Source organism: Anabas testudineus, chromosome 19 (assembly GCF_900324465.2).
Source record: "Anabas testudineus chromosome 19, fAnaTes1.2, whole genome shotgun sequence".
In the NCBI taxonomy this organism is placed as follows: domain Eukaryota; kingdom Metazoa; phylum Chordata; class Actinopteri; order Anabantiformes; family Anabantidae; genus Anabas; species Anabas testudineus.
The window spans coordinates 18,326,185-18,347,320 of NC_046628.1; the positions used below are offsets into that span (position 1 = coordinate 18,326,185).

Here is a 21,136-nt window from a genome sequence, read left to right on the forward strand (position 1 = left end):
TCTCATTAGAGAGCCGGTCGCCGCATATTCTGCAGAGCTGGCTTGATGCGTGGGATCAACCTGTCGCAATAAATCCATATTTACAGTAGGAATCCTGGCACTGTCTGTGAAATGCAGCTTTCTTTTTCTGTGAAGTCATAGGCTCTTCTTCTGGCTCCTGACTGGCTCTTTACCCTGCGCAAAGAAACTTTCCAAAGATGTTTGTTTTTTGTTCATTTTGTTAGCTTGGGGGTTTCAGTTAGCGGTAATATGTGATGTGTTACCGACTGGAGCTGCCCCTTTAAGAAGGTAGATGTGTAGATCAGACATGTGCGGCCCGGTATCAATTGACCCATGGAACAGTGCTGGTCCGCATCCTGGGGGTTGGGGACCACTGTACTATAGGATCTAGGTCCAATATTCTTTAGCATGAACAACATAATAGGATTTGATCAGTAAAATGTAAATGTGACTGTATTGCTGGCAGGAGCATTTCTGGAGTGGCTCGGATCAGTAATATTTCACTCATATTAATTATGGTTGAAAACATGTGGAACAATTTGAGTAACTAAAGCTTCTTGTGTGTTTGATATGGGACAGGATCAATGGAAAAAAAACACGTTACAAATACAGTATTCATTTTCAGACATTTCTTGTTGGTGTTTTTATAAAATACTGCATCGTTTTATATCTTCAATAACAATCAGAAAGTAAAATTGTCTCTGCTTCAAAGCGACTTATAAAAACTTTTTAGATTAAAGAGAGAAGTTTGGGAAGCCAGGAACTAGGCATCATGACCACTGCTTTTCGACCCAGAGAGACGGAACATTAGCATTAAGCCAGTATCACCTGGTATAATCTCTACTTGATCAACACTTGTAGAGACCGTGCTCCAGCTCAGTCCCTGGCATCAAGAGACAAATTTGACACAGTCATCGTCTTATAAGGCAGAAATATTGTGTGGGCTTTTATTTTGAAGGCAAAGTCCCGATGTTTGTGTGCGTGTGCTGTGCCACTGTGGTGAAGTCCAGGTCCGCCTCCTCGCATGAGGTAAGCACACTCTGCACTCGACTCTGCAGTTCAGCGTCAAGCAGCGTTGCTCCGACGGTGAATCGATCCTGTGGACAAATCAAGATTAAAAACTCAGAAATCAGCTGATTGGAGACAGAACATGTGAAGGTGCGTTTGATTCTTGTACCTTCTTCTTCGTGGCGGGCGGTGCTACTGGAGGGTTAAAGTTCATGTCTTTAACACTGTAATCACCAAACAGCTCCACTGGAGACCTGCACAAGGCATCAACAAAGACACAAACCAGTTTGACATCAGATTCATTCGGTCATAACTGTTCTACACGGGACAAATAAAGACGCCGTCAAATCATTTGTCAGTGGAGGAAACTTTACGGTTCTGTTGGTTCTACCTGCGGCTCAGCTTCACACCAAGAGCTGCTGATCCTTCACTGGGAGCTCCACGACTCAGGTGGACCGCAAACTGCCGCACCACCGGATGGTAATGTCTCTATAGAGAGAGTGAGAGAGAGAGTAAGACAACGTGTGAGAGAGAGAGAGAGAGAGGAGAGAGAGAGAGAGAGAGAGAGAGGAGAGAGAGAGAGAGAGAGAGAGAGAGAGAGAGAGAGAGAGAGAGAGAGAGAGAGAGAGTGTGTGTGTGTGTGTGTGTGTGTGTGTGTGTACCTGCAGTGTGTGTAGCTCCCACAGAGCTGTGTTCTGAGCGTTGCAGTGTTCAGGTTCCTCGAGCTCCGGCAGGTAGAACCCGCTGCCCTGAACCTCGTTGTCCAGCAGGAAGTCACACTTGGGGAACGACTGACACGAACAAGTGTGATAAACAAACAGGAGCCGGTTAGTTTACTGATCTATCTGAGGTTCAGTCAGCAGCTGAACCACATGAAGCCTGAACCAGGTTTTGCAGCAGTCACACTGTCGGACTCACGTGCACAGCAGCTCTGTTGGCGGCGAGGATTCCCACGCTGGCGTTGGGCAGCACATGAAGACTGAGCGTGCTCAGTCGTTTGACAAACGCCATCGCCCTCTGCAGGGTCACCTGCTTCCTGCGGCGGGTCAGCATGGCATCCAGACACCGCAGAACGATGATGATGTCATCATTGGGTGCCCCTGTCTCAGACAGGATAAGAGTCATTAACGTTTCCATTCTCAAAGTAAAAACTGCTCTTCCTACTAAAATACTGCTCAAGTGACGTCCAGCGGTCTCTGACCTGCGTGCAGCCGCGGCAGCATCCTGTAGAGCTGAGAGTAAAAGTTGAGAGGGTCGATGTTCAAGACGTCACCTGATGCACAAACAAAGATCAACATAAAGAAGCTTATTGATTCATGTCAGTTTAACAGTGGTCAGGATATTCATGCATCCTTTCAAAATAAAATGTTGTTGATTTCATGATCTGCCCTGTCCCTGACCTTGTCCTGATAGGATGGTGAAGACAGCCTGGATGCAGTGGAGAGTCTCCCGATTGGTCAAATCCTGGAGAGGTCACAGCAGCATGATCAATATGACCAGTCAATAATCAATCGATCAGTTTATGAAGCTGCACTGATTGGAATACTGAAATACTCACTCCTGATTGGATGAGGCTTTGCAGCACATTCAGCAGGTCGTCGAAGAACTCCAGGTTGATCAGATGAGAAAAACTGATAGGAAGTGACATCAGAGTGAGCATTACAATACTACTAAAGTACTACTCCAGAAAACTACGGTACTTAGCGTGTGTCGTACTTGGCCAGTCCCTCGAGAACAGCAGGAAGAAGAACAGACTTCTGAGCCTTCTTTAGAATCCTGAAGTAGATGAGGAAGACGATGTTCAGAGTCTCTGTGTGCTGAGGAAGAGGAGGAGGAAGAGTTTAATCTCAGTGATTACTGTGCTGCAATGTTTGATCAGCTTTCAACTCACCAGCTTGATCTTCTTCTCTTTGCTCTCTGAAGCTTCAGCCTCCAGCAGCTCCTTATCCAGCTTCTCCTCCGCCTTCTTCCACTGGACACACATAGATCACAATCGACCGCTCAATAACAGAACGTCACACTAAGGCCTGAAACTCTGTCAGTGGACGAGTGGTCTCTAAAGTCTCCAAACGCCAAGTTTACCAGCCTGAGACGTGGTTTGGAGACAACGACCTTCTTCACCATAAAAGACGTTTACATGGTCAAAGCCGCACACAAGAGTCTGAAATTTGTTCTATTTCTAAATCTTAAAGTCAAACTTCAGGATCAGACTGTGTACTATGTTCCAGCAGAGATTCCACCATGATGCTGAATTTTGATGAGATATTATAATTTCATCAAACAAACAAACCTTCCTCTGCATCCTCGACAGCTGCTTCTTCTTCTCTTTGTTGTTCATGAACTTCTTCTTTGGTGCCGTGTCCTCTATGTCCTTCTTCATCTCCACCTCCTTAATCCTCAGACTCAGCAGCGTCCTCAGCAGCTGTGGGGTGGAGGGGCTACATCTCAATAATCCATGACGGGAAAGAGGTGTTCAAGTAAGGTTTTGTTAAAGTAAAGGTTTGACTCGTTACCTCAGGTCTGACGTTGTAGTTGAGGCTCTTGACAAGACCAGAGATGACGCGAACGGTGGCCAACGAAGCCTCACCCAGTTTGTCCTGGTGAAAGAGCTTTTTGAACGCATCACAGCACATTCCCGACACCTGTAACAGACACCTGAATGCATCACAGCACATTCCCGACACCTGTAACAGACACCTGAATGCATCACAGCACATTCCCCAACACCTGTAACAGACACCTGAACGCATCACAGCACATTCCCGACACCTGTAACAGACACCTGAACGCATCACAGCACATTCCCGACACCTGTAACAGACACCTGAACGCATCACAGCACATTCCCGACACCTGTAACAGACACCTGAACGCATCACAGCACATTCCCGACACCTGTGACAGGCGGGTGATGTACCTGATCAATCACAGACTCTCTCACCTTCTTCACGGGGTCGTTCATCAGAGGCACAAGAGCAACAATGATGTTGTTGTGGAAGTTGAAGTGAGGCAGAGCGAGCAGCAACTCACACAGGCAACGGGCGGAAACTTCAGCCAAGCTACGGTACGACTGGAAACCCACGGCCTGACTGCGCTTCTTCTTCTTCTGCTTCCAGTCTGAAGATAAGATAATGCGTAAGATCCGGGAGGAGCAGTGAAACTGAAACCATCTGTTCAGACGTGCTGTGTGTCGTTGAGTGTCGCTGTGGTTTTGTACCTTTGATGGTCTGCTCCAGATCCTCCAGGTAGAACTTGTACTGACTCACCAAACCTTCTTCGAACTCTCGGAGCTGCTGAGTTTCCTTCTTCACCTGCAGGACAAACCAACAATAAGAACAGGCAGGTCTGAAACTTCTCAGTCAAACTTTGGTACATCCCATATAAATTGTGCAGTGTACCTTGACGGCTTTCTCTGCAGGGGTCAGAGGTCGTATTCTGTAGGTGGGGGCGACATCTTTAAAGATCTCCATCAGAGAAACCATCACCAGCTTCCTGATGGTCACGGCCACACAGGGGTCCGACTCCATCAGCATCCCACGGAGCTCCTTTAGCCTCTTAATCTGATCATACACAGTCAAATTACACAGACTGGACCTTTAAACAGTGCATCTGATCCTGGACCAGAATCCAGACTTACATTATGGACAGGGTCCGAGATGATGGCTGATCCCAGGCTGGCGATGCGCAGCTTCATCTGGTTTATCTTCTGTGCACGAAGCTGCTCTCTCTCTGCCGCTGACAGCCCAGCAAGACTCCATGGCTCCCCCTCTGCACAAGAGGACACATTACAACCACATCAACACCACAACAAGTCCAACAAGTCCCAAAACCAACAAATCCAGAGTGGAAAAACCAAAACAACCAAAACCGGCAACAGCTGAAACCAACAGTTCTGGAGTCAAGTTCAGCTGAAACTAATCTCAACTCTAACCCATGAAACACACCACCTTCAGTGGAGGTCCAAGGTTATGAACAACCTGGTGAGTGCAGATTTACAGTCAGAACAACAGTCGAACGTTGGACATTTGTCCATCACTGAGCAGCTGGTCTGAAGGTTCTGTTCTTACCGTTCTCCACCTCCTCCGGCTCGTCGGCAGGACCCTCGTCCTCCTCTTCTTCGTCCTCCGACGGCTTATTGACGACTTCAAACAGAAGCAGCAGAAGTGACGTTTACTCTACAGTCAGTGAACCGATCACTCGATCATTAATTAATCGATTCATTGATATTAATTTGACCTCTCTCTACGCTCTGTGGGATGACCCCCGTCCTGTCCTTGATAGGCAGCAGGTGGATGACCTCCTTCTCCTCCGTCCTCGCCATCTTCCTGGGAACCTTCTCGTAACTCCGAACCACGTCCGAGGTGCGCTTCTTACCTCCGTGCACCGGCCCACTGGGACGTCCCGGCACACAGAACAAACACACCTCAGTCATAGCCTGTCTACATCTCACCTCAATCCACCACAAAAACAATTCAAGGCGTGTTTGTGTTGGCATTACCATGACGACAGGTCTCTGGTGATGAAGGATGCCTGCCGGGCCATGGCCGTCATCTGCTGCAGGTCGCCGTCCTCCATCATGTCCGTCGGCAGAGTCTCCAGGAACTCCTCCTCACCCTCCTCTTCATCTGCGGGGACAGGTGAGAAACTGTGAGCAGCAGATTTGAAATGTTGTGCAGGTGAGTGACCCTTTAAGTTGTGGAAGAATCCTCACTACATCCACTACACTTCTAACGGAGGGAAGAAAGCGAGCTTTAAAAAACTGAAAGTCATTTTAAATTATTCTCCTGCATCAAACATGAACCTGAGTACGCACACAGCAAGAGCTCGTTGTTTCTTTAAAGATGGAAACTTTCCACCATCGTACTCTCACCTGGTCTCCTCCTGTACGTCTCAAGTGGACGTGGCGTCCTGATGACAGCATCCTTCACCGCCTGTCTCAGCTTCTTCTGCTCTTTGCGCTGCTTCTTGGCGACGTTCTGCTGCTTTAGCTGACGGTTCTTCAGTTTGTTCTCCAGCTTGACGCCGCTCGTCTTCAGCAGGCGGCGGAACGTTGGCCGGCGCTTCTTTGACCGTGGCTGCAATGAGTGAAGAGAAAGAGAGGTTCCCACAGGTCAGTCAAAGGTCGCTGCACAAGGTTAATGACGTGTTTTATCAACAGTTCACACAAACGCTGGAAGCCAGAGACTAAAAACAACCTGAAACACTTTCTCTGTAATTTATGACGATGAATGAATAATAAATGAATCCAAAAGAAGTAACCTTTAGACAAGATGTTGGATTATACACCTCCATTCATTATTTGTACGTACAGCTCGGATATCTTTATACAGTGGCAAGAAAAACTTTATGAACCTTTTGGAAATTTCATTGTTTTCTTCATTAATTGGTCATAAAATGTGCTCTGATCTTCATCTAACTCACAACAATACAAAAACACAGTCTGCTGAAAATAATAGTACACAAACATTATATGTTTTCATGTTTTTTTTTTTTTTTACATAACATGTAAACATTCACAGTGCATGGTGGAAAAAGTATGTGAACCTTGCTCTGTGTTCTTGCTCTGTTTGCACTAGGTTGCACAGGATGCACTTTATGTGGCTAGGACAACTTAGCAGTCCTCAGCCCCATGTTCTGTCTTGTTACCATCTTATGTAGCACCATGGTTCTGGAGAAACGTTGTCTCATTTTACTATGTACTGCTTCAGCTATATGTGGTTGGAATGACAATAAAGCTTCTCGACTTGACTTGCCACTGTACTATGTTCAGCATGACAAATAAGTAGTTTCACCTGTAAACATGAAAACTTTAAATTTCCACATTTCTCTATGGATTCTGGCTGTGGAATGTTAAGACTTAAACTGAGCATTTACAGAACAATGATCATTTTCTGTTTCTCTTTGTGTAAGGGTGTTGCAGGTTGGACTTATCAGTGTATGTTACAGGAATACACGGAAAATTAAATTAGCTGATTTCTCTATGGAGTCTGGCAAAGCTTCATATAGAAAGCCCAGCTTCTAGTTGTACTGTGGGTTTTATTAAATAGCACTTTCATCAGTGTTAGCATGGAGATCTGGGTAAACAGACTACACTTTGAAATTCAGTAAAATGTTAAATTAAAAAGCATAATGCTCTCCGATTAAAAATAATTCATGAAATATTAATGAAACTTCAAATTCACGGATTTCTCTATGTAGTCCCGTAACAGGCAATTTGATAAAGTTCTAAATCACGAAATTCTTCTCTGGGGTTCATTTAATAGAAAAACAGATAATTATTTTCAGTTTCCGGTCTTTTCAAAGTGCTCTGCTATTGAATTTAACGCTAAACGCGCGTTTGGAAACGTTAAATTCGCAGATTTCTTTATGGAGTCTGGCTCTAGGTGGTACCCAGTTTTCCATAACTAGAACCGCAGCTTGGTCTGAACACGAACCGGCTCGGCTCGGAACGTTCATGTAAGTGTGATGAAGTCCAGTTTCTCCTCTTTTCAACTCTCCGGTGTGGACTTACCGGACCCATGTCGGTACGACCGCAGCTTCAACCCGACGTTTGATCAAACCTGCTCGGCCACTGTGATGGACTGTGTCGGTGTGTTTTGGTGGAGAAGCAGCATTTGTTTCAACACGCGTGTTGCTGAGAGAGGCGGGTTCAGACCGGTGACCCGGAAACGGTAACCAGTTGACCTCATGTGGGAAACCACAGCGACACCAGCGGCAGGAGGACGAAAGAACCTGAACAGCACTGAACTTCACCGGAGAGTAACTAAAAACATCGGTACTCTGAGTTACTGTAGTATAAAAGTGAACGTGTGTTAATGAAAATGAACTCATTAATTTAAAATTTAAATTTAAAAATTTTCACAAACGATTTAATTATTAAAATGTGTTTTTTATGATGGAAATAAGATGTTGAATTGTTCTTATGATACCAAATGATGCAGGATCTTTCCAAAGTAAGTAAGAGTAAGACGCAGAAAGATTTGAATAAAACAGTTCAGTTTTTAAAAAGCAGACTAAAACCCTGGATAAAAAACGAGTTCAGAGATTTAAAATTTAATTATTATAAAAAACGAGCCATCGATGAGTTCAGCTGCTTCACTCAAATTCTGAGGTTCATTTTGTGTTGTTATACCCCGGACCACTAGATGGCAGTGCTGTGTATGTTGTGTACTAGGACAGATTTCCTAAACAAGTTACCTTGCTCGCAGTTTGGCAGGTTATTGAATCATAGCTTGTTCCTGGAATAAGGAGCAGTGGTGTGGGGGATCGACTCCGCTGTGAAGGCCTCGCCCTCTGAGCTGACCTCGTGGAGGTCAGAGGTCAAATCCCCCTTCTGTGAGCCAGAATGATGTAGAGCTCACGTGACACCTTCACATCTTTCTCGGAGCTATCGGATTTTTATGTATTAGTTAATTAGCATTAGTATCCTGTCTATAGAAGATAATACATTGTTCTGCTATTAATGGTTTAAAAACAGTATTTGGATTTTACTTTGAAGGTAGGTCTAATTTACCCGGTACAGTTATGTTTCAGGTTTTATTGTGAAGGCAAAGCTCGCTAATTTCCGGATCTCTTCTCGCAAACGACCCCGGCTTTGGCTGCTGCTCCTCGGTGAACCCAGCGTGGTCCCCACCGTGGTCCCCACCGTGGTCCCCTCCGGAGCTTCCTGACGGGAGACAGCGATTCATCTCCTGCAGCTGTGACGTTACTACATTTATTCCAAGTTCCAAACTGATAAATAAAAGATTAAGGTTTCTGTTAAAGATGTTTCACTTTGAAGGTAAATTCAATAGATAATAAAATAAGTAACTAAAACTAAACACCAACATTTTTGATTTATGTCCTTTATCATTATGGAAACACACAGATAGTGTAGTGGAAAGATCGCCGCTTCCTCCTTACCCTGCCTTGTACCGTGTAAATAATCTAATAATAATTATAATCTAAATGTACATGTAGGCATTATGACTTTTTTTTAACTGTATTTTAACAACATTTTAAACATCAAAAAATGATTTCTATATTTTTTATTCTGTCGGTACTGTTCATAACACTGTATAAAACTGTACTGAACTACAAGTCCCAGAAAGCACTACTCACAGAACCATCCAACCAGAGAGCCTCTGAATTCAAATTTAGATCTTTGTAGAACTTTGTTTATGAACTAATTTATCAACCAAATAAAATATTATGTCTCATTCCTGATGGAGTCGTCTCCATAGCAACGGCTACTGAGGCTTGTGGGTACCGTAGTGTTAAAACTAGAGGCTCCGCCCACTTCAACACCTGCCTGACTTTCTGTTCAACAATTTGAACGAATACGACCTAAACGTGTACATTTCACAACTTTTCCTCCGATTGTTCCAAACTTCAATGGAGGACCATGTCAATTTTATTCAGATAAAAAAATTGCTGAATATTCCAAACTCCATGAAAGAAAATATAAATTTTATTCTAAACATTTTAGAAAGTTCACTGAAGAAACTTTACATTTTATTGCAGTATTTAAATTTGCAGTTGGTGCTCTCTGAGACCAAACTCCATTGAAAAAGCTCTGAATGCACCAGACTCCAATGAAGAAAGTAAATTTTACTCCTGTGGAATTGAAGTCTGGTTTTCTCTTAATATGCCAAACTTCACTGCGAAAACTGTAATTTTACTCCAATATAAAAATTTCAAACAGACCAAACTCTGTTGAGGAAACTGTACATTTTCCTGCACACATTCTGGCTAAAGAAGGAACCAGTCGTTGGCCGTGTCATTACATTCATGCGTAGCCGCACTTGTGCAGCTTCAGGTTCCGTTGGTCCGAGTATCTCTTCCCACACTTGTCACAGATGAATTGCTTGCCACCTGCATGCACGTGTCTCTTGTGTGTCCTCAGGTGGCTGCCCTGGCTAAAGGTCTTGCCGCAGATGTCGCAGCCATACGGTTTCTCTCCGGTGTGGATGCGCATGTGCAGCTTCAGGCTGTTGGCATTGTTGAACTTCTTGTCGCAGGAGTCGCAGTGGAACGGCTTCTCTTTGGAGTGTGTGCGGCCGTGTGAGATCAGGCTGCTCTGCTGGCTGAACGTCTTGCCGCACTCCTGACAGCTGAACGGCCGCTCGCCCGTGTGGATCCTGCGGTGGATCTTCAGGTTCACTGATTGGCGAAAGCTCTTCCCGCAGATGTCGCAGCTGAAGGGCCGCACGCCGCTGTGGATCCTCTGGTGGTTCTTCAGGTTGACAACGTGTCGGAAGGTTTTGGGGCACTGCCCGCACTCGAACGGTTTCTGCCCGGTGTGGATGAGCTGGTGAGTTTTCAGCGTGATGGCGCGGGTGAAGCCTTTCCCGCACACATTACAGACAAACAACTTCTTACCGGTGTGTGTGTGTGCGTGGCGGTGCAGGTTCTGCAGCAGGTTAAAGCGGCGGCCGCACACTTCGCAGCCGTACGGCTTTTCCCCGGTGTGGATGATGGAGTGCGTTTTGAGCTGTGCCTGTTTGGAGAAACACTTCCCGCACTGTGGACACTCGTAGGGACGCTCGCCCGTGTGCGTGCGCATGTGGCTTTGCATGCTCTGCCGCTGGCGAAAAGCTCGGCCACACTCGCTGCAGGAGAACGGCTTCTCCCCAGTGTGGATACGATAGTGAGACTTCAAGTTGCTCTGGGACGTGAAGGATTTCCCGCACGCCGTGCACATGAAGTACTTCCAGGTGACGCTCTGCAGGATGAACTCCGGGGAGCTGGAGACTTTGGTCGACTGCTGCTGGAGCTCAAGAGGAACCGGCTGCATTGCTTCAACTCGAGCTCCTGCAGAGACAGAAAACACAACATGGTAAACAGACACTTGGAAGGAGAACAGCAGGTTTCTGAGGGTCCTCCTTAAGAACAGGGACCAGAGCCTCAGGAGGGTCAGAGATCAGAAAACAGACAGTTATAGGAAGGTGGATTTTTCTCACTAAAAACATTTTATGAGGTTGTTTATACATGTTTGTGGCTACACGTTACCACACGTGTGGAATTTATCCTCAGATTTCATTGACTTCGGTCACATGTAGCTCATCTTTTGTTTGTCCAATTAGTTTCACCTGTGAAGCTCTGTGTAAGTTCTGACTGATTCATTTAGATTACTTTGACTGATCTAAGCTAACAGCTTCCCTTTGGTTCCAGTCTTTGTGCTAAGCTCTCTAAAATGACAGACTGCTCCTTTAAGACTTAAAATTGCTGTTCACACAGAGTCTAAACATACTGAGATTTTAACTAACATAAATCATTAGTAATATTTATTCCATATATCTGTCTTGTTTTTAGTCTTCAGAGCATTAAGCTGCTCCAACACTTCACTTCCTCTTAACACCTTCAGCATAAAAGCCTTAAGTGCTAAGAAATACTGGAGGCTTTATTGTAAAAGAGAGAGGAAGTGGTAAATGTTCTAGCAAACAGGTTGTGATGTGACAGATCAAACACTCACTCTCGGCGATGGCTCCCAGGTCGATGTTCCCGTGTTCGTCTTTAACGGTGACTGCCAGAACAAACGGTGTTTCCACTCCATCCTCATCTGCTCTGTTCTGCAGTGACACGTTGTACAGACATCAGTGGGGTCAGTGAATGCACCACTGATGGACATGTGAGCCGGCAGATAAAGGGTCTTACCTGAGGCAACTTATCCTTATCGGAGCTTGGGGGTCGGACTCCATAGGAGTGTTCAACTTCTGTAACAAACAAACTGTCATTAATGTGACTCAAGACTCCCATTACAAAAACTGTCAATTTAAGGAAGAAAAATGCTATAAGGATTCGTGTGAATCTGAATGTTAAATTGTGTTTATTTGTTGTGAGTTGAACTTGGAGGACTTCAGGTTTTATTTAGCCCTGTGTATTTCTGACTTGTGCTTTATGAAATGACATCAAATCATGAAATTTAATTTTCGCTTAGTGACTTTGTATAAAATGATATAATTGTAAGAATATTTTATATTTGAATAAAATATTGTACAGCAGTTTTAGAAGTGTGATAGGTCTGTGTTCGCACCAACTCGTGCTGTATTGAGGATGTTGAGGATACTGGTCTGTGGTCTCTTGCCCCCTGTCCCAGACTCCAGCTCCACCAACATTTTGGCTTTGTCCACGATGTTGATGATCTTCCCCAGAGCCTCGTTGCCCAGAGTCTCCATGATGGAGGCAAACCGCACCTGAGGCCAGAGAAATTGAGGCCAGTTTATTTTCAATATTAAAGAAGATAACCAGTCAACATTCTGATGAATTATGATTTAAAAGCTCTGAAAATCACAGAAGATACGAAGTCAGAGAACAGAATTGAAAACACCAAACTAAAAAATGAGCATTCACACATTCGTCTGAGAAGAAACTATGAAGATTCATCAATCAATCAATAACAAAATATCAGCAAATATTAATTATTTATATTTTTCACTTTTAATGCAGTAATATTAGTGTCACTGTCAGCTTCTTAATTAAAATGAGATTTTTCTGTAGAGTACATTTTACTTAGATCAGATGTAATAAACCTGGATTTATTTTAATATTTTATGTTTTGTTGTCAGATATTTTATTTAGACATTAAATCTTATTAAACCACAGAGGAAAAATTACAAACTAGCATTTTACATTTTAAATGTTACTATAATTATAATTTACCACAAAGAGAAAGACATATTTCTAAGAACCACCAAGGACCAGCTCTCCAGCGTCCCGCTCCTCACCGTCTTCTCCCGACCCTCGGCCTGCACTTTGGCCGGCAGAGGCAGCTCCTCTGCGGCCTTGCTCCCCGAGCCGCCGGTCCGGACCTGCAGGCTGAGACGGGGAAAGGAGTTTTCCTCCACCAGCTTTTTAAGCTCCGCTACTGCGGCGTGGACCAGAGACTCCATGACGGCGGCCAGCTGAGTGTGCAGGCCGACGGAGGAGCTCATCCTGCCGCTAACCGCCGCCGCCGGACCCGGGACAACCACGGCTAACGGCTAACGGCACCTCCTTCTTCCCGCCCTGCGGAGAACATCTAAGGAGCTCCGTTAGTCCTGGTTCGGTTTTTAGAAGATTAAAGCCGTAAAACCCGAACTAGAGAGCAAAGTAACGTGGCAGCAGCTGGCTAAAAACAAACTAGTGGAGTCAGAACCTGGAGGAAGTGTTTGTCTTTCTCTTCCGGGTCGAACAGGAAACAAATTCTTCTTTAAAGAATTTCAGTGTTTCTCTCTATTAAAACAATTGTTACTGCTCTTACTTTCATTTATGTTTATGCTATTACTGATAACCTCCTTTATTTTATGTACTTAACTGTATGTCTACTCAGTCTCAGTTTTAATATAAAGCGATATTCTGTCTATGTTGAGAACAACTGTAATGAGGCAAAACTATTTCCCTCTGAGATTCATAAAGTTTTTTGAATCTTGAATCTTGAAGGTACAACATTCCTGCAAAGTTTGCTGCAGTGCATTCTGGGATGTGTAGTGTGTGCGGTGACCTTCACTTCCTGCTTTGCAGTGTCCTCTGTTTCTCTTTACATCCCATAATCACAGAGATTTTACTGTGTCTGATATTGTTAATAGCTCAGGTTCAGGTTAAAAAGTTTGATGCAAAAACGTATAAAAAATTAAAAACTAGAATAACATAAAAAACTGGTTAGTTTCTCATTAAATTAAGCAGGGATACAACAATGTTGATTACTACAAACAAATACACTTTACTGAAAATACTACCTGAGTAAAAGTACAGAAAAATTCTCAATCCTTGTCATACAGACTGAGCCCCTTAATGGTGGTAGATAAAAGATGAGAAAAGAAAGAAGAATCTAAAATAATTATAAAAGCACTGGTGCATTAATGAGTTGTTGATTTAGCTGAATATTTATAATATATAAAACAGTATAAAGTTTGGGGGTGATTTCCCCTGAAAAATAACTGTTGTTGTAACTTGATAACACTTCATTAGCAGAAATATTTCAACCGGTTTTTAATATGAACCAACCTGTTGACATAGAAAGAATCTCTGACTGTGTCAGTTAGTCCAGTCTGCATCTTTGTCGGCTGGAAACAAACTTTTAAAATTGTTCTCAGTCTGAACTGATTGTTACTTGATTACAGCCAGAGAACTAATGAGTTTGTCAGTTATCTATATAACTGAAGCCTCAGGGAAACGAAGCAAACTCTGGATTTGATTCCTACCAGAAGCACATTGAAACCATTTCTCTGTTCCTATAAACCATGACAGACATAAAAAAATCAGCTCCCAGTTCTGTATTTACAGTATATTACATCAAGTTCTTTTTTAAGATCCGGATGAAGAAAACAGCAGCTGAAATATGAAAATGTCTCAGTATCAGATGTGATTAATGTTTTTCACTTTAATTCAAAAACAAAGTAAAATCACTCAGAGGTAGATGCTGTGTTTTACAGTTGGTTAAATACTGATTTATACAGTCTGAGCAGTCATTTCCTGTGAGAATCTATTACCATTAACACAGATAAGAGATTAAACAGTAAATTTGAAAACATTAAAACCATCCAGAGACATAACGGAGACACAGCTGATGTCGGATTAAGGCACCATGATACAGGAAAGGCAGATTCAGTTTCTCACTCATCATAAAAGTTTGCCGTCGACACAGGAGAAACGAACAGGAGAAACGATTGTTATGAGGAAACTGCAGCATGTGGTTTAAAGTCTCTCATGTTGTTGTTTATCAACTCATCACTTTTTCATTTTCTGTCCTGCTGCCATTCAGTTTGTCTCCTCACTGAGAGCAGGACATTATTTAAATTATCAGAACATTCAGACATGTTGAAACAGTAAAAAGCACCAGTGACATCGTCACATTTCACTTCTGCGTCCACGTTACTTTATCACTTTGAGAAGACGACGGCTACAGGCACAAAGTGTTTACAGGAAAAATATTTTAAAACGAACAATGAACTGTGTTGATCCAGTCAGAACCAGATCCACAATCTGACACTACTGGAGTTCTGGGGCACAGACAAAAAGCTAAACCCCGTTCAGCTTTAGTCTGCCTCGTCTTGGGCTCTGGTTCTCAGCACTCTGAGTTCTGAACCTTACTCTGCACCCACTCAGTGATAAGGCGGTGGGCGATGGCTTGTTTTGGTGGAAGCCACAGGATGGGGGGGTCGCCTCTGCTGGGGGGAGTCTTCACCTTCAAGGCGGAGGTGACTTCCTCCAGGCTGAACCAGCGAGCGTCTTCCAGTTCTGTGTGGTCCACCTGTAACTGCACAGGAAACAGCAGGTCACACGACAACTTCTACCTGCTCGGGTGTCCCTCTAATTTTCTAAACTGTGTTTGTCTGGTTTGTCCCAAAGGGATCTACTGAATGTTTTTTTTAAACCCCTCAAAACACCTTAATTTGAAAAGGCATTAACAAACAAATAAAGGGACACAGAATAACCACGTAACTTCCCCAACTGACATGTGAATGTTTAAGATTTGTTTCACAACTCTGTTAATTATGAAGCTCTTTTTATGGTATATAATTATATTATAGAAATTTAATACAAATATCTCTTTTAATTTGGAAACATAATGACACACACCGACATACATTTAAATATCTGATTCACTTTTTCCTTATCAACCAAATTAATTAATTGTTTTCTGTGTGTATAATGGATTCTCACCATGCTAAATTAAACTTAAACATTACATTATTTTGAAAACCCTTAATAAACAATTTAAATTTAAAGTAAAGTATTTATTAAAGTATTTACTTAACATTTAATACTTAGTAATTAATAACTAAGTTATTAATTAGCTGGATGAAGGTGAACATTTTTGACACAATTAGTTTCCATAAATGTTCAATTTTCCAAAGTTATGGAATAGCCTTCCAAATAGCGTTCGGGACTCAGACACAGTCTCACTGTTTAAGTCTAGGCTGAAAACCTATTTATTTAGTCAAGCAGTTGAGTAAATAGATCTGGGAAGGACTCATGGACGTAGAGCATTATGGTGAACTGGGATGTTTAGATGCTGTCTTCCCAACTCTCACTGATCACTCAGGTTTGTTGATGGTGAAGTGTTCGGTTGCTCCCAGTGCGCCCTCATGTCTGTGTTTTCTTCTGAACCCACCCTTTTAGTTAGGCTGTCATAATTAGTCCTGCCGGAGTCCCTGCTGCACTATTCTAAATATACATTCACCTCAAACTTTATCTGACTGTGATCATATGTAACTGCCATCTGTCCTCTCTCTTTCTCTCCCTCTCTATTTCCCTCTTCCTGTCTCTCTGTCAAGCTACACGTCATTCCACCCTTTGCCTTCTGGACCTGTCTAACTTGTCCTGGTGCCTAACGTCTGGATGGAGATCTCGTTGCTTGGATCCACCGCATGGCCCCTATGGGATGCGTTTGGAGACTGGAGTTGGTCACACACTACTATGATGTCGGTCTTTGCCTCAGCGGACGTCGGAAGCTGTATCTTTGAGGTCTCGACTCAACACTCGATAGTCCAGGACTGGAATTTCCTACAAGTCTACCAGAGCCTGCAATAACTAACTGGACTCCACATTAACTTAAAGACTTTAACTGTTGTACTGGACTGCCTGCTGCCTACACAGCATGTAATCACCCATATGAGGATGGGTTCTCTGTTGAGTCTGGTTCCTCTCAAGGTTTCTTCCTGTTGCCTTCTCAGGGAGTTTTTTCTTTGGCACCGTCGCCCTCGGCTTGCTCATCAGGGACAATCTGATTATTATGATTCATACACATTCACTGTTCATGTACTGTTCTTTGGTTGTGTAAAGCTGCTTTGTGACAATGTCAATTGTAAAAAGCGCTCTACAAATAAAATTGAATTGAATTGAATAAATCCTTAACTCTAATTGATATCGTTTTACTAAAATAACATTAATTACCTTTTAATTTACCAAAGGTAATCAAAATCACGGAGAACCCTTCATTTGTGCTTTAATTTGAAATGCCCTCGCTTAACAAATTAAGTTTCCCTTAATCTTTATTATTAGTTAATTGTTAAGTTATTAAGGTGTTTATGAGGTAAACAGGAGTTAATCAGAAAATATATATATTTGCTGACGATAATGTTTCAAGGGTTAGGGTTAGGGTTTGAGTTGGGTTCTGACATTTAGTCAAGGTTAAGGTGGGGATTACATCACTGATCAGAATACGCAGTATACGCAGAGCTCACCTGAGTGTGGGCGGGGCTGACAGAGGCGTGGCAGCCCAGCATGAGGGAGCTGTGAGGGAAAGGCCAGTGCTGTGAGGAGCTGTAGGAGATGCTCTGAAGCTCCAAACCCACCTCCTCTGCCACCTCCCTGCACAGAGCCTCCTCCAGAGACTCACCTGGGACAAGCAGACAAACAGGTAGGTCAAACAAGGATACAGACAGGAAACCAGGTGAGCAAACAGGTAATCAATTAAAACAGGTGAGTCTGACCCATGTCACAGAAGCCGGCCAGAGCACTGTACATCCCCCGAGGAAACGACGACTGGCGGCCCAACAAACACCGCTTCCCATCAGAAACCAGCACGATCACCACCGGGGACATCTGCCGGAGCACCGGGAGAAACCAGTAAGACCCTTAAGGAACCAGTTAGACCACTCAGAAACCACCTAGAAACTAGTCAGATCGGTTCAGATGTATGTGCTTGTTATAGATCAAGTGCAGATCTGGTTCAAGTCTCGTTTAGATTAGTGTCAGATATGCTTTAGATGTGATCTGCTCTGGATCTGGTTTACCAAAGGATAGTAGACGATGCCGCTGCTGCTGCAGACTCTCTGACTACCCGCCTGGTTGCGGTGGGTGGGCTGACCTGTAGCGCTACAGAATCTGTTGGTTTGATGCCAGCGCAGCAGAGCCTTACCCTGAGGGACAGACCGGATCAGGATCAAGATCAGTATATGGATGAAACATACAGACAATCCAAAGTACACACTGGAGACGGCTTGTGCAGCTGTGATCAAGTCTTTGTGCTTAGAGATTTGATATTTCTGCAGGATTTTCAAAGTAAAAGTGTTTGATAATCCTAAACGACTTTGGAGAGACAATGAGAGTCCTGTTGCAATGCCTTACCTTGGCCAGTAGATGCGCCTCTGCTCCTGTCAGCAGAAACAAAGATTTCCTCAGGTCCATAAAGTTTCCCTCACACTGTTCTTCTACTGCCACCTGATCCAGTTCTCCTACAACATCAGAACAGAACCAACAGTCAGTGAAGAGCTAACCACACTGAACAGAGGCCACAGCCACAGTAATTTCAGTGTTACATGTTCTTACCAACGTCCAGACAGAACAGAGCCTGGTTCTGTTTAGAACAGCCAATCAGAACCGATCTCTTCAGCAGGGATCCATCTGAAGAGAGTCTTTGCAGGACTGACTGCACATCTGGACCACAAAACATCCAGAGTGTTAGAACATGAAACACGTTCTCTATCCGAGCTTCTATGACATTTTTGTCAGTGAACATCCCAAGATTCTGTACTTTCTGAACCTTGGGTTCTAATTAAGGTTAATCCGGAGTATATCTGGTTCTCTACTTGTGGTTCTCTTTCTGTGTGTCTGAGTTCTCCACCTGGGACTCTGTACCTGTTTATTTTCACAGACCTCTACCACAGTGGTACTGTGGTTCTGTACGTATCTGTCTCTAACTATGGTTCTCCTCTTGGTTCTGCTGTTCTCTACCTGAGGTAACGAGGGGTGCAGGTTTGAGGGTTCCTCTTTCTGTGCGTTGCAGCAGAGGAGACAAACGGTGGAACAGGAAAATGTGACCGTTCTGCAGCGCTGCGAGGCACGCCTCATCGTCCTCCTTCAGCCGGTTCATGTACCTGAGAGAACCATCCATCAATCGATACATTAGTCAAATCATCAATCAGTGAATCAGCCAATCGGTGTCTGAGTTACTGAACCTCGCCCTGGAGATGAAGCCTGAGCAGCAGCGGGACGGCAGACACTTTGTGGCACAGAGGATGATCCTCAGATGTCTGAACACAGCTGCCATTCTGGACCGGACCAAACCGGTCTGAACTGAACTGAAACGGTTCTGATGACTGCAGACAGGGAGGAGGCGAGCATCTGCTGTACAGAGAGGAAAACTGTTAGCCTAGCTTAGCACAAAGACTTAAAGAAGGGGGACTCTGTTAGCCTAGCTTAGCACAAAGACTTAAAGAAGGGGGAAACTGTTAGCCTAGCTTAGCACAAAGACTTAAAGAAGGGGGAAACTGTTAGCCTAGCTTAGCACAAAGACTTAAAGAAGGGGGAAACTGTTAGCCTAGCTTAGCACAAAGACTAGAAGAAGGGCAAAACTGTTAGCCTAGCTTAGCACAAAGACTTAAAAAAGGGGGAAACTGTTAGCCCAGCTTAGCACAAAGACTTGAAGCAGGGGGACTCTGTTAGCCTAGCTTAGCACAAAGACTTGAAGCAGGGGGACTCTGTTAGCCTAGCTTAGCACAAAGACTTAAAGAAGGGGGAAACTGTTAGCCTAGCTTAGCACAAAGACTAGAAGAAGGGCAAAACTGTTAGCCTAGCTTAGCACAAAGACTTAAAAAAGGGGGAAACTGTTAGCCCAGCTTAGCACAAAGACTTGAAGCAGGGGGACTCTGTTAGCCTAGCTTAGCACAAAGACTTGAAGCAGGGGGACTCTGTTAGCCTAGCTTAGCACAAAGACTTGAAGCAGGGGGAATCTGTTAGCCTAGCTTAGCACAAAGACTTGAAGCAGGGGGAATCTGTTAGCCTAGCTTAGCACAAAGACTTGAAGCAGGGGGACTCTGTTAGCCTAGCTTAGCACAAAGACTTGAAGCAGGGGGACTCTGTTAGCCTAGCTTAGCACAAAGACTTGAAGCAGGGGGAATCTGTTAGCCTAGCTTAGCACAAAGACTTGAAGCAGGGGGAATCTGTTAGCCTAGCTTAGCACAAAGACTTGAAGCAGGGGGAATCTGTTAGCCTAGCTTAGCACAAAGACTAACCTTCACATACACGTCTTCTATGTCCAAGGTTGGTCTCGGAATGGAGGCAGAACACTGGAGATTTTGAACTGATATGAATTTTGAATGTTGAAACAGACTACAGTACCGAACCCCCTTTAAGAACCATACACCTCTACTACATTTAAATCACCATAACCCTATACACATATTAAAATATAACAAAACACGTTTATGTGACTTAAGAGAATCACCCGAAAACTTCGGCGCATATTTCACTAAACAAGCTGAACAGAAACATCAACGAATGAAAAAATCCTCCTCCATTTACTGTGTGGACAGAAAAAGTTATCGTAGTGTGAAACAACAGGACACTTGTGACATTCGCTTTATTCTGAGTTCTTCTTTTATTCTTGAGTTTTGCGGTGAATCTCAGGTGAACTGGTATTTAACATTTAACCGATCTGTTTACGGATAGAAGAGGTCTCTTAAAATGAGCCGGTTTCGAATGGAGTTTGGCAAAAAAAAAATCGAATGCAATTCAAAGCCCGTGAAAGATAGCAGAGATAAAGAAAACAAGTCTAACTGTGTCATGACAGCAAGTTTTGATTCACAGCTGTCACTAAATTCTGTGTATTTATAGTGTTTGTGTGGATTTATTACCAGCCGCTACTATCCTTCTTCTTCTTCTTCTTCTTCTTCACCCTGAGTCGCTTTACTTCTTCTTCTCTTTTGTTCTACAGCAGCCGGTAGCCTGCCCCCTGGCGTCAGACCAGTTCGAACTCCGTTCACAAAGTGGAGAATTGTATCAGTTTGTGGTATTTGAATATTAAAAAGACAGATCATGTATTTGCATATCCAATAATAGAAAAAACACAGATAGTAAAAGAAATCAAACGAAATCAAAACAATATTAACAAAGTCTTTTTGCTATTTGCTCCTTCAGTGGACGACTGATCCACCCTCAGTGTAAGAAGGAGCGGTACCGCAGATCATTCATTCCCATTAGACTGTACAACTCAACAGTGTAACAAACAGTACACATACAAGTTCATTAGTAATCTGTCTCATCTCAGGAGTTTGTTTGTTTTATTTTAGTTTATACCTATAATTGTAAATCTTGGGCCTGTAAATAAATTTGTAACTGTAACATGTTTCATTTTTGCACTTTTCTTGCACACTTTTCTATTTTCATTCTTTTGCACCTTACTATTGTCTTGGAGCTGTTGTAATAATTGAATTTCCCCACTGTG

The 21,136-nt window shown here is 43.5% G+C and overlaps 3 protein-coding genes across 8 annotated transcripts; all 3 read right to left on the minus strand.

The window, feature by feature from the left end:
* Window positions 1-614: 614 nt before the first annotated feature.
* noc3l (NOC3-like DNA replication regulator) lies at window positions 615-7,660 on the minus strand. The gene is made up of 21 exons (XM_026350821.1): window positions 7,520-7,660; window positions 5,879-6,083; window positions 5,507-5,633; window positions 5,245-5,399; window positions 5,076-5,150; window positions 4,646-4,776; window positions 4,407-4,568; window positions 4,226-4,319; window positions 3,950-4,125; window positions 3,522-3,650; window positions 3,299-3,430; window positions 2,900-2,980; window positions 2,725-2,825; window positions 2,567-2,639; window positions 2,409-2,472; window positions 2,210-2,281; window positions 1,927-2,108; window positions 1,671-1,799; window positions 1,400-1,497; window positions 1,178-1,262; window positions 615-1,097 (listed from the first exon to the last, which is right to left on the minus strand). The coding sequence occupies exons 1-21, from the start codon at window positions 7,526-7,528 to the stop codon at window positions 948-950; spliced, it is 2,430 nt and encodes an 809-aa protein (XP_026206606.1). The 5' UTR covers window positions 7,529-7,660; the 3' UTR covers window positions 615-947.
* Window positions 7,661-9,024: 1,364 nt separating this feature from the next.
* si:ch211-207i20.2 (C2H2-type zinc finger protein) lies at window positions 9,025-13,137 on the minus strand. 2 transcript variants are annotated; one of them, XM_026352178.1, is made up of 5 exons: window positions 12,649-12,732; window positions 12,023-12,182; window positions 11,644-11,702; window positions 11,462-11,558; window positions 9,025-10,800 (listed from the first exon to the last, which is right to left on the minus strand). In XM_026352178.1, the coding sequence occupies exons 2-5, from the start codon at window positions 12,162-12,164 to the stop codon at window positions 9,776-9,778; spliced, it is 1,323 nt and encodes a 440-aa protein (XP_026207963.1). In that variant the 5' UTR covers window positions 12,165-12,182; window positions 12,649-12,732; the 3' UTR covers window positions 9,025-9,775. The 2 variants fall into 2 exon arrangements, with proteins under 2 accessions (XP_026207963.1, XP_026207962.1); XM_026352177.1 differs by having other exon boundaries at window positions 9,026-10,800; window positions 12,714-13,137.
* Window positions 13,138-14,030: 893 nt separating this feature from the next.
* On the minus strand, window positions 14,031-20,593 carry nudt13 (nudix (nucleoside diphosphate linked moiety X)-type motif 13). Of its 5 annotated transcripts, none has more exons than XM_026352198.1 (9): window positions 20,547-20,571; window positions 18,870-19,035; window positions 18,646-18,788; window positions 18,241-18,348; window positions 18,040-18,146; window positions 17,706-17,831; window positions 17,403-17,514; window positions 17,154-17,308; window positions 14,037-15,223 (listed from the first exon to the last, which is right to left on the minus strand). In XM_026352198.1, the coding sequence occupies exons 2-9, from the start codon at window positions 18,959-18,961 to the stop codon at window positions 15,032-15,034; spliced, it is 1,035 nt and encodes a 344-aa protein (XP_026207983.1). In that variant the 5' UTR covers window positions 18,962-19,035; window positions 20,547-20,571; the 3' UTR covers window positions 14,037-15,031. The 5 variants fall into 5 exon arrangements, with proteins under 5 accessions (XP_026207984.1, XP_026207983.1, XP_026207980.1 ...); XM_026352195.1 differs by having other exon boundaries at window positions 14,038-15,223; window positions 18,870-19,038; window positions 20,547-20,593; XM_026352197.1 differs by having other exon boundaries at window positions 14,038-15,223; window positions 19,926-20,579.
* Between the last annotated feature and the right edge of the window lie 543 nt (window positions 20,594-21,136).

Coding starts and splice junctions, on each gene's coding strand:
- noc3l (XM_026350821.1), bottom strand. Junction 2,640..2,724: donor GTTCTCGAGGGACTGGCCAA/GTACGACACACG, acceptor ACTTCCTATCAG/TTTTTCTCATCTGATCAACC. Junction 2,109..2,209: donor GCTGCCGCGGCTGCACGCAG/GTCAGAGACCGC, acceptor TGTCTGAGACAG/GGGCACCCAATGATGACATC.
- si:ch211-207i20.2 (XM_026352177.1), bottom strand. CDS start 12,920: ATGAGCTCCTCCGTCGGCCTGCACACTCAGCTGGCCGCCGTCATGGAG. Junction 12,183..12,713: donor CCGAGGGTCGGGAGAAGACG/GTGAGGAGCGGG, acceptor CTCTGGCCTCAG/GTGCGGTTTGCCTCCATCAT. Junction 11,559..11,643: donor ATAAGGATAAGTTGCCTCAG/GTAAGACCCTTT, acceptor GTGTCACTGCAG/AACAGAGCAGATGAGGATGG.
- nudt13 (XM_026352198.1), bottom strand. CDS start 18,961: ATGGCAGCTGTGTTCAGACATCTGAGGATCATCCTCTGTGCCACAAAG. Junction 17,515..17,705: donor GCATCGTCTACTATCCTTTG/GTAAACCAGATC, acceptor GTGCTCCGGCAG/ATGTCCCCGGTGGTGATCGT. Junction 17,309..17,402: donor GGCCGGCTTCTGTGACATGG/GTCAGACTCACC, acceptor TGCTTGTCCCAG/GTGAGTCTCTGGAGGAGGCT.